Source organism: Ixodes scapularis, unplaced genomic scaffold (assembly GCF_016920785.2).
Source record: "Ixodes scapularis isolate PalLabHiFi unplaced genomic scaffold, ASM1692078v2 PGA_scaffold2__306_contigs__length_199485367, whole genome shotgun sequence".
In the NCBI taxonomy this organism is placed as follows: domain Eukaryota; kingdom Metazoa; phylum Arthropoda; class Arachnida; order Ixodida; family Ixodidae; genus Ixodes; species Ixodes scapularis.
In genome coordinates this window covers 61,987,816-61,999,906 of record NW_024609857.1, presented here as the reverse complement: position 1 = coordinate 61,999,906, position 12,091 = coordinate 61,987,816, and the positions used below count along the sequence as shown (strand labels likewise).

The following is a 12,091-nucleotide window of genomic DNA, read 5'->3' as shown; positions in this document are numbered from 1 at the left end:
GGGCCTCCGAAAACGGAGGTGACGTAGGAGTGACGTCAAGTGTGAATAGTCGGTATCGGTAGTATTTAGGCGATCAAGACTTTGGTTACCGCGGTGGGTTATAGCAGCGCGGTGGCGCGGTCGTTGCGCCGACTCTGTCAACATGGACGAATGCCGCTCTCGCGAGCGAGTTCGAGCTTCCGTTCAGTGACCGAACACCAACGGAACGGGAGTACGTGTGCGGCGGCCTCTGCCATCACCCGACGGAGACCGCCCAGCCGGCAACGAGCGGCCCGCATGCCGAAGGACGGACGCGGGGGAGATGCCGAAGGGAAAGCGGCAGCGATCCCGCCGTTCCGGGATCCGGTTCCTCCGCGGACTTCCTCTTTTCGTCGTCAAAGAACACGAACAGCTACCCACACGTGAAAACTAGCGTCGCCCGAACGAATACTGGTCTTCAGTCGACCGTTAGAACAGCCATCTACAGCTACCATTTTGCAAAATCTTTCGAGTACCGTGTTCTTTTTAAATTTTATTTGTTGTCCCATAGTTGCTCGTTGCCGGTTTCGTGCCCAGCGTAGCAAAGAAAAAAAACAACGATGCTGCTTTATATACGGTTTAGTAATCATTTCCGATCCGATTTATACTTTTGATGGTTATTCAAGCGGAAAGTAGAACAGTATTTCTAAAAATCGCGAACCAAAACGTGACCGAGGGCACGTTTCCCGTTTCGACCAATCGCTGACGCGTCTCTTGTGACGTCGCGCTCCTTGGCCCCGCATCGGTCACGTGAGCTCCGCTTCTCCTGACTTCTCCCGCAACTCTTGGGGCGTCGCCCCAGTCGATCCCGGTACGATTGTTACCGCGACTGTTTAATTGATTTGCGCGGCACACAAGCGCCGGTTTCGGCTGAAATTTGGGCAACGTGGCCTGAGACGTGCCTGGAACCCAGTTCAATCGCCAAAAAGATCTCCGAAATTGCCTTCATTGTCCCTTTAAGCATGGTTGACAGGGCAGGCAACGCATGAATCACAGCTGGTATATGAAAATAAAGAAATATGGCCACAATTGCAGGAGCATCACTATATAATTATATCTCGCACAATACATGCTGCTGATGGTCTGAATAAATTGGCAGGTTTGTATACCAATTTTTTTTTGTATCTGTTTTTAAACAAGATCGCCGAAGCAGAAAAGCTGCATGCTGCTCGAGCAACATACTAAATACAGTCTGGGCCATGGGGAGAGAATCACAAGTAAGACAGCCCAAGTGCCGGGGCAAACTAAAAAAACAAGGAACTTTTATTGCATACATTGCTCGCATTTGACCTTTGCTGGATTCGGATAGTACTTTAATGGACTACACGGGTGGTATCTGTGAACTTGTTTATATCAACCCTCAAGTAACGTATAACAAGCGTAAGCGAAGGTGTCTGACCCGTTATTAGTCCCTTAAGCCCTAAAATTGAGAATTTACATAAATCGAATTGTCATGAAGCTAAAATACCAGAAGCTTTTCTCACGCAGACTGTCGCCCTTCACAGGTTCCACATTTTCTGCTACTAGTGCGGCATCTACCACTGGACAGCCGTTCGAATGCTAGCTTGCTTTTACTCCTGCTTTCCTCTGTTGTCAGAGGGTTCAGCTGTAGGGAGTTTGGAGGCTGAGGAAGCTTTTGGGGACCTGCAGCAGTGTCTCTTTTAATTGGAAATGACAATTCACACTAAACTGTGTATTTTCCAAATACCCAAGGCCGGAATAAAGAATGTCAGGAAACAGTATAAACCTTCCAAATTACGGCACAATTGCTGTGCATATTTTGGGCAGTTTAATAATAAAGAATAATAAAACATTTCAGCCTGCAAATAGTAAAAAAAAAAAAAAAAAAAATAGAGGGGAGACAAAACGAGAATGGGTGGTGGCTACGCTTTATCCTATTGGCATTCCGACGGCAAAGCTATGTTCTCGCCCATACTGGAATTGGCGATGTGTCAAGCTGGCGGCATACGCGCCAGTGTACGCCGCCATTGCTGAGCTTCTCTTGTCTTACCGAGATGCCGAGCAACTGATGCGGGCTTTGACGAGCCTTTACAAAGGCCAATGCGGAGAATGACATACTATAATCTAAAGTAGAAGAAAACCTGTCGTGAATACATATACTTTATGTTAAAATTTCATATCGTCTATGAATGGCATAAAATAATTGGCACCCAAAGATACACGAGAAATAAATCAAAACGCATGGGAACTTTGGCATGTTCCTAAAGAACGGAAAAATATAGAACTGATCCGGAAAATATGCACAATAGATAGAACGGATCTCTAATGATAACATATAGTACATGGGAACGAGAAAGTAATTTTAAGATTCGTAGTTACATGAAACAGGCGACTAAGTATGAGGATGATGCTGATGACGACACCCAATGAACAATATAATAGGGCGAGAGGGCACGCCTTACAATAAACAGTTTTCTCTCGTTTTTTGTGTTTTTTTTTTCTGTTATCTTTATTTATTTTGCGGCTCCGTTTCTTTTTCCCGCGCGTTTCCGCCGGTGAGAGAAGGCTTGCTACAGGAACGGGGCCACAGGCCGGGCTTGTTTGGAAGGACAGCGACCAGCCACGGGCCGGTCGGAAGACCTCCGATTGCCCGGGTTCGTAGACCTCTTGACACAATGTGCGCCGCCATATTTGTCTAATGAGCTGTGGAATGCGGTAAGAATGCCTAGAAATAACCTCGGAATATCAGACGTCACGCATGTTTTCGCAGCCAATTGGTTGAAGAATACACGGCATTTTTCAACCAGTGATAAGCGTTGGAAAGCGCTGTGGCTGCCATCGTAGGTCGTTTTTGTTTGTTTATAATTAAAAATATATATCACTATGTGTTTTAAAACAATTAACACGGGAATTTAAATAAGTGGCAAAAGCGGAAAAGAAAAGTTCTCTGCTGTTGAGGAACTGCTCGCCTGCAATGTTCCTATCCATCCACATATATCGTCTGCGCTCTCGTTAGTGGAATAATGGAATTAACTGCCTATCGGAAGAGGTGTTTTTTAAAAACCTATTCAGCTTCCCTGATCTAAACCACATATATCGAGGCCAACGAACTGTAAGTGCTTCCTAGACTGCAGACATGCACGTAACACGCTACAAGTAACGAGTTACTTCTACTACTATTTTCGGTAACGAGTAAAGTATTTAGTATATTTTCCAGAAAAGAAACGCGTAACGTACTTAGTTACTTTTAAGGCCAAGTAACGAGTAACGGTGTATCTCGTTTCTTTTGAGGAGAAACCTGTACAACACCGCTTAAGCTGCCTTGTTTTTATTTTAACCTGAGTATGCGCCTATTGCGAGAACGGTAGGTGGGCAACCAGAAAAACAACTAGACAGTACGACAGCACAGCAAGGTATCTCGCTGAACACGTCAGTCGAACAGTTCGACTGGCGTGTCCAGCGATAAACGTTGCTGTACTCAACTCTACAGCTATAGGAGTGTCCTTCACCCAGCGAACACAATAAGGTTCGTCGGTTAGACCCTTCTAAAACCGACTACGGACCGAATGTAAACCCGGAGGTTGCGAATACGGGAAGGCACAGAGCCCATTACACGCTGTCCTCAATGAAGGCGCAGTTTCTGAAGATTCATCAGTTTTTCCTGAAGCAAAATACTGCCGTTCTTTCGAGCGCGTCGGTAGAGCGACTCTTCAGCGTCGTCGGAGATGTATTTTCAAAGAAGCGGGGAAACATAAGTGATGAAAGCTTCGAGAGGCAGCTACTTCTTAAGTGCAACGACTACTAAAAATAAAACAATAAACCATGAAACAAAAACAGCTGTGCATTTGGTCGTCAAAGTAACGCGAAAAGGAACTCAATTGCTACTTTTGAGGTAACTCAGGCGTTCCTTTTGGGAATCGGTAACGAGTAACGTACTTAGTTATTTTTGGAGCGAGTAACGGGTAACGGTAGTTAGTTACTTTTTTGCGGTAACGTAAGATGTACATGTCTGCTAGACTGATTAGTCACACGAAGGCACGACAAAACGGTATTCGAAAAGAACAATGGGTTGAGTTAGCTCCGGATGAGTAATGGAGCATTTTGGAAATATGCAGCACCCTTCATCGTCCAGTGCGACAATCTGATGGTGGAAGTGTACCAGTGAAACAAAGGAGTGGTTCGTGTTTGTTGAGCATTTTGTAATGTAAGAACACAGAGAAAGCAGGACGATAAGAAAACAGGCCACGTTTCGGCTTTGTTAGGTATTCTTTGTGTTCTGCACTAATAACCGTAAGAGAGAAAAAATCGCGCCGACGGCGTGCGGAGGGAGCCAATACGGGTCAGCCCGAGCGTACATCGGAACTGCCCCAGAATTTTCCGCGCCGCACGCCGCAATGTAGGGCCGCTGAGAGGACTCGCGAGATTTAAAACTAAGGTTGTCTGAGAAAGGTGAAGACACTTAACCAGCTATAATGCCACGGAACAGAGCAAGGCGGAGAGTATCAGTAAGGGTCGGGGGCGCGGTGCCCTGTAGTACCTTCTTTGTTCATGCCTGCCTCGAGGCACTTGCGCAGCCTGCAGGCGCGGCACTGGTTCCGGTGGGTTTTATCCACGGGGCACCCGTTGGCCGCCGCCCCGCGGGCCTTGCACACGTACTGTCGGTTGCGCCGAATCGAGCGCTGCACCCACAGGGTCGGAAAGAAAGGACACGCACAGTCATACTCCGGTCCTGCCCTCGCAAAGGCAGGAACGAAAGCACGTCAGCCTCGTTTACTGCACCGACGTTCAAATAAATTAAAAAAAAAAACAGCCACAACGAACTTACTTTTTTTTTTTAGATACCAGGCTTGAAAATGTAGAGATTAAACTATTAAATAAAATAAAAATTGTAAATTTAGAAATAGACAATAAAAAGCTATGCACAACACCGAAATGACCGCTTAACAGAGTTTTATTTGTAAAGTCGAACGAGCATTTGTTCCTCCTTCTTTCTCGAAGTTTACTACGAAACATCAATTAGGCGCAATTTTATCGGTCTAAGATTTTAGACGAACGACTTTTTTCTTTTTGCTTGGAAGCAACTTCTTGAAAAAAGTTTGCGCAAAAAAAAAAAAAAATTAGTCAGTCATGGGCCATGTTTCTAAGTGAAGGGTCATATAAAATTATGAAGTAATTGTCAAATTAGTCAACGAACGTCAATTCTTGTTATGCTGATAAAAAGAGAAGCTCTGCTACTCAGAGATATAATTACGTAAAAAATTCTAGCACACCTAATATTTTTCATCGTATAATTCATAAAAGAAACTAAACCTTGGGAAACCATGTCAGTTAATTTGGCATGTTTTTTGTTTTTTTTTTCTTCTTTCTAGTTCTGTGAACTACGAGCAATATAGGTGTCGTACGTCGCATTTCCACGTCAGGAATGTGCAAGTACGCATCTTCATTCCTAAGCTGGTCATCCAGGAGCTAGGGAGTTTTCGGTTTAATGCTTAGGTATCGCGAAAGTTCCGAATTCGCACAAGGTAAAGTAGAAATAAAAATCCGAACTTTGACTCACCTTAAAGAACCCAGCACACCTGAAAAGCAAAGAAACGAAAGGTTAGCGACACATGTTGGGTCGGATACCCGATTATGCGCTTAATTTACAAAGTAATGGAGTACTTTCTTGTGTAACAGTATGGAAACTCCAATAAACATCAGCGGTATCCCTTTACTATTAAAGACACTTTCTAAGTAGGAAAGACTGACTTGCATATGCAATTTTACGTAGCCCCCTCCCTTTTTTTTTTTTTTTTTTCAGGAAACATATTGTTACAGAACAAGGACAATCGAAAAGGTTATGAAGTATCCGAAGTATTCGTATCCGAAGTATTCGTATCGTAGAGAGTGCTTGAATTGTATTTTTCACAGTGAGGGAAATTCACGACGTACCGGCTCCTCATTTTGCAGTGTCGAAGCTGGGAATGAAGCAGCGCTATTTGATTATCAGCTGCATTCGCACATCCCTATTATGAAGTATTATACATCAAAGAAGCCGTCGCCGTACCTGGACGCTGACGCACATGTTTGCATGCTTTCTTTTTTTTTTTTTTTCTTATAAATGACGAGAGCTTTCGCAGCTCATGTTGCGAAGTGTTATCTCACGCTGGAATATCAAACTGCCGGTGAATCCATGATACGGTCGTCCGACCCCGTAAGGAACCGCAGAAAAGGCTACAACTATATCGTATTTGCTACAACTGCGGGCGGGCATAGGGTGGGGAATCTAATTGTCGCGTTCCTGGTGCTAAGTTGGTAAATATATGACGATTCAGATTAAGTACAGACGCAGCCGACGCTACGAGCTCATGGGGCCAATCAAGCAGCGTCAAATGCGCAAGTCACTGGGCCTTCTCTGCTTATCATTGGTTAAGCGATGATCGATAGAACACGTACAGAAACATGGTGAGCACCATGATGGGGCGCTTTAATTTGACGCTGTCTGGTTGATCCCATCAGCTCGAAGAGTCGGCTACGCCTGGACTTAAAGGGGACTCTGCCGATTGCTGAGCTATCTGATCCAAAGACATCATCTGAATGCGGATGGCCTACTGATACCGATATGCTATCCTTTTCCCCTAGATTCACTCGAGTTAATAAAAAAAAAAAAGCGATATTTTGTTCTCTGTCGAAACCGAAACATCGCCCTCCCCAGTTCTTCTCCGTCATCCAAACGTGACGTCACCGGCGGGCAACGAGGCGAGCGGCCGGCAATCAGGTACGCTCGCGCCCGCCTTTCTCGCGTCTAGCAGCGAGAAAACAAGGGCGTTCGTGCTATCCGAAGTTGATAATAGACCGATATCACCAGCCAGTTTGGCCAATACCACGTAGAACACATGGCCTGCGCGTTTCCTCCTCTAAACGTCATCCCTAGCAGATCCCCCCAACGCCCACCAGGACGAGTGACATCGCCTGCTCCTTCGCCTGCTTCAATGGTCATGCTCAGAACGAGCTCACACTACTAGGCTGCTAAGACTGGCAATCTTGACGGTGTCGCACGGGCTCACGTTAATGGGCTGCTAGGACCGGCGATCTCGATGGTGTCGCGTGCGCGTTGCAATGAACTCTCGCTCTCATCTGTGGCCGCCGGTGAATGTGACGCAGTTGTGACGTGGCCCGTTGGGGTGTTTGCCGCTTGGGGCGAGTTGGGGTCAAGTATTATCTTACACCGTGGTCGGGGTTCTACTAATGATGACGTAAAGGCCCGTTCATACTCTTGCGAGCCGCGTGAGTTGAACTCGGAGTACCCCGAGCTTCTTCAGTAACAAAGGGTCCACAAGTAACGTTAGCCACTCATTATTTTCAAATGTGACGAAATATATCAGTACTGTTCACCAAACGCTTGTGAATATTCTGACGAAAAAAAAAAAAAAACCTTAAGCAAATTTTTTAATAGATGTCCAAAGTTTCCCACGTTGTGCGTGCATATGCAATGCCCGGAGCACACACGATGTGCGACAATGTAGGCAAACCGGTGGCTGACCACGATTTATCCGAGCTACAGACGGCGCCCGTGCAGTTTTTTTTTTTTTTCTTTCTAGGTTTAGTTAAGGTACGAAAACACTTCGCAAGCACTGCTAATCTCAGAATGAAAGAACGCTTGCAGTCATTTAGTGCCTTTCCCAGTGGTTCGAAATAAGCAAGCGCATACGTTCCCTCTCCTGCAGCCAAACTCAGAAATGAAACATTGTACAAATGATCACGAAACGCTTTTCGAACTTAGCTTTCCTCCTCAACTCATAAATTGCGCGTTCTACCAAACAGTTCAAGAAGACGGAAAGGGGGGAGTCCCCTCTCACTCGGAATCTCGCTTGTGTAGCCGGACACAGCCATTGTCCCCCTAGAAGATTAGCCCGTCGCTGAAAATTCAGACAAGTTGCCTTCCCCACCCCGATCGCCCCGAAGCTACGTGCTCGTTGGGCCAGCCACACTTTTTCCACCTGATCACTCTCTCGGGCATACCGACCCGCAGAGAATGAGGTCAGGTGATAAAAAAGAGGCGGCTGATCAGTCCGGAAAGCGCGTAACTTCCACCACAATGTCAGCTTAGGGGTGAAGGAAATAAGTGAGGTCCGGTATCGTGTGACGTGCGTTTGGGCCCGGTGACGCGCTGCGGGTGCCCAGTGACACGCAGCGGGGTCCGCGGATGGATCACAGTGAAAAGGCAGAGAGCTTATGAAGGGGAGGAGGTAAGGAATAGTCCGCTGAGTTTTCAAAATTTTCGTACCGAAGGTCAGGCTTCTGTCTGTTACATTTGTTCTTGTGGCCCACTGAACGATGTGGTATAGTAAAATCCCAATGTAAATTGATTTATTTCAGTCCAAAATTCGTTTCATGGGTCCTTTAAAGCAAAACGCTGGACGACGATTCTACGAAAGGTTGGAAACCCATAAAACGGTGATTCAGTATTTTTTTTTTTTTCGGAAACAGCAATGACAATATATTGGGGACGTATATGCAATGCTTTAATCACACCGCATTCACAAAGCCCAGACAAAACGAATCGAATGGCTTTACAGCGCAAAAGTCAGAGGGTGAAAATAAGAGATTGCCAAATATAAAACTACGAAAAAAAAAAAAAGAATGACAGCTTACAAACATCACAATCATGAATACATTAAATGCCGAGAAAATAAATAACTCACCCAGTCTGACCAGCAGACGGCAGATAGAAACCAAAACAATGATACATCGGACGTGTATGTGAAATTAATAAGGGTCCTAAAAATGTCCTAAATCGTGAAAGAAAAAAAAAATGAGCAAAGGGCACGTTGGACATGAGAAGCATTACATTAATTTTACCGTGATAAAAGACTTGCACCAAAACAGTAAAGCTCTTATGAAAGTAACAAACAAGATAAAACACTGAATAGGACCGGGGATAGGCAAAGTAAGAAGCAGAGTTCACTCCATTCGAGTCTGCCGACTTCCCTTGAGGAGCTCCTCACCGGGATGCAAGGGAAATTCCTGCGAGGTTTGGGCCCAGGTCGGCCCATAGCACTTTGCCGGGCGCTCCACGTAGTGGAACTTGCCCTGCGGAGTCTCGTCGAGGAATGTGGGGAAGCGGACCTTGGCGCGCTCACTGAACCAGCACTTCCTGAATTTCTTGAGACAGCAACAGACGCAGAGGAGCACGAGGCAGAGGGCCACCGCCACGCAGACAGCGACGAGGCCCTCCAGGCCGATGCACGAGTAGAACGGCACGTAAGCGTCCCCTGTATGCCTTTCTGCGCTGGTCGTCGGCTCCTTTGAGGCCGCTGTCTCGGAGTATGCTACAAACTCGCAGAGCGATAGTAGGGACGCCGGGCCGGACGAGTGGACGCTGACGAAACGGCCGCCGCCTCCGGGCGTGCACGGAAGGTAGAGAGAACGTCCGGGCAGAAGAGCGCCCTTGAAGACGCTGCAGACCGGATTCGCATCGTAATGCCCGTCAACATCGCCGACGCGAACGGTCAGTTGAACGGCTGAAGGGACGATACTTTCCTGGAAGTCCAGCTGGACGACGGCGATGGGAAGAGTTTCCCCGAGGTCAACAGCGAACCAGGGGGACGCCTCGACATCCGTTTTGCTGCATACCTGTTTCCGTCCAGGGCGAGGAAAGCCATGCCGCTGACGTTAGAACCGGATGATTGGAAGGCTGGCCGGTCGGTTACCACGTTTGAGAGGCACATGGGTAGGTCTTTGGGATGCCAGGAGCCGTCCCGTCCGCACTGTTGAGTTCGTGGTCCCAGAATGTCGAATCCTTCCAGGCAGACGTAAGCGATGGTGGTACCCGTCGAGAATTGCGTCCCGTTGGTCGCCGACTGCGCAACGGTGGTTCTCCCGTTCTTGGGGGCCTCTGGCGCATGGCAGGCGTTCGTGGACACGGCGACGAAGGCGAGAAGAACTAGAGTGGGAACCATGTTGCACGGTCTGCTCTCGACGAGTGGCTGCTGCGAACTGACCGCTTCCCGACAAAAGAAGAAGGGTTCATGACTCAAAAGTCTTTTGAGACAAGGACACGTGATCCATATCTTCCATGCGGATCTTGCCTCCAGCCCCCGGTGACCCAGTTCTTTTCGAGTTTGAACCGCTAAGTCATACAATCCGTTGCACCCACTACGCATACAATGGTCGCTGTAGTTTCCTCCTTGCCTTCGAACAAATCAGTTTACTTCCCTCTTCACCACGCATCCTTGCTAAAAAGAAAAAAAAAAACAAAAAAACGTGGGAGGGTAAAGGGAAGGGTACTTTTCAGAGTAGGAGCCAGGATACCATTATCGCGATTTCAAGCTTTAATCTGTTTGCGAAAATGGGTTTAGCACCAAGGTCGTCAAGAAAATGTGACACTGATACCGTTTAGGTGGGCTGTTTTGTTTTACTCAGCATCTCTCAGAGAGCAGAAGGCATTAATTCCGCATAACATTATAAAAGTCAAGATGGACATGCACTGCTTTTCGTTGCTCATGTCTTATCTCAACCAGCGTCTTTCTTTTTTTCTTCTTTGAGAAACTGGGAGGAGTACCATTTACTGCAACGCGAACTGTTGAAATATATTAAGGGATAAATTATCAAAGAATGTGAATGTTACTGTCAGCTTTTTTCCACAATTCCTTTGTCTGTATTGTTGTAATTGATAACAAGTTAATCTCTAGATTATAAAATTATTTCAATTTGTTCAGTTTCTATTTGGCTGCCGTAGACAACCGTGTACAAGAGAAAAAAAATGTAAATTCACACCTGAAGCATAAACAATCAATCAATCAATTTTTTTTATTTACATCATCATCAAGTAGTGATGTGGGCTGCAGAGGCAAAAAGTCAAAACAGTCTTGACTTGACAAGGCCTCTGCAGCCTTACAATTGGCATACTGTAACAAACAACAGCAATCAAGGGAAAACAAGCAGACAGCCGACATGGAAAAAACAAACAAACATTTATATACGCTATTTGCTGCTAGAGGAAGGATTTGACCTCTTACACAAAGATCGAAGAACGACAGCATCTAGTGACTGGATGTATACAGGAAAGAAAAATATATAAAACGGACGTATTTACAGCTCACAAAGACAATTTATTTTTTATTTGTGAAAACAGAGTTCTCGAATTTCATTTAGATGTAGCTTTTCAATGTTTGACAAATTTTGTTTTTCAACTTTACTTAAGACAAGCGGAAGATTATAGCTTAACATTTCAAACCCATAGTTCGTGCGGTTTAATGGAATTTTCCAGCGCTCCCTTTCCCTAACGTCATAAGGTTTAGAAATGGGAGTTAAACAACAAAGGCAAAAGAGACTGCGTCATAATATCATTATTGCAATATATTACTTCCTTACTCTCGCGATGACCTGTGTATGCAGTTAGAACCCCTTATTTTCAATGTATTATCTTTTTAGACATGTTGGCCAGCAGGCTTAGAAAGAGAATAACTATAAAATAGAGGGTTCGAACAATATACGCAGATTATCGTGACAGTGACAAAGTAATAAATTGCAACCATTATGTTTTCAAACTATCTCTCTTTGTTTAGGCTTCGGTTGCGGGTTTTAATATTTTCTTTTTTGCTCTTTGAAATCTTCAAATTATTTTAGACTGGCAAGCATTTAACTTGAATATTTAGCCTTTTGTTTGTAGCCCGTAATCCAAGCCGAATGCATGCGAAAACATTGCTTTGCTATCGTCACGCCAATAGAATATGTGTAGGATAGAAGGGTAACCGTCCCCAAGTCTCGTTTTGTCTTCCTCTATTCTTCTTACTATTTCCAGGTTTAAATGTTTTATTATTTTTCCTCACGAATGCTTTATGCAGTGCATTGTGCTTTTCCAGCGAAGTAACAGGAGTGCTCTTTACCCTGAAGAAAGAGCAGAGCTTCGTCGCTGCAGTGCTTGATATTGCAAAAATCGCGAAACTGTGTTTCGCGATTTTGGTGCAACTGGCAAAACCTGAAATGAGAATTTATTTTTGCACATCCAACTACACCGGCAAATATTGCCAAACGGCGGAATACGGATTTAGTAAGACAGGGTTTAGTTACACGTAATAATTAAATAATAAATAAGGTTTCGATTTATATGCTTCCTCCTCTGTGAACA

The 12,091-nt window shown here is 45.3% G+C and overlaps 1 protein-coding gene across 1 annotated transcript in view; it reads right to left on the bottom strand.

Annotated features, from left to right (window-relative positions):
- The window catches only part of LOC8036703 (nuclear receptor subfamily 2 group E member 1), a 52,901-nt gene that overhangs the window by 12,535 nt on the left and 28,275 nt on the right, over window positions 1-12,091 (bottom strand). Inside the window, exons 3-4 of the mRNA XM_042291410.1 lie at window positions 5,537-5,555; window positions 4,517-4,658 (exon numbers count right to left, since the gene is read on the bottom strand). Coding sequence (XP_042147344.1) covers window positions 4,517-4,658; window positions 5,537-5,555 — 161 coding nt within the window. The remainder of the gene's footprint in view (window positions 1-4,516; window positions 4,659-5,536; window positions 5,556-12,091) is intronic.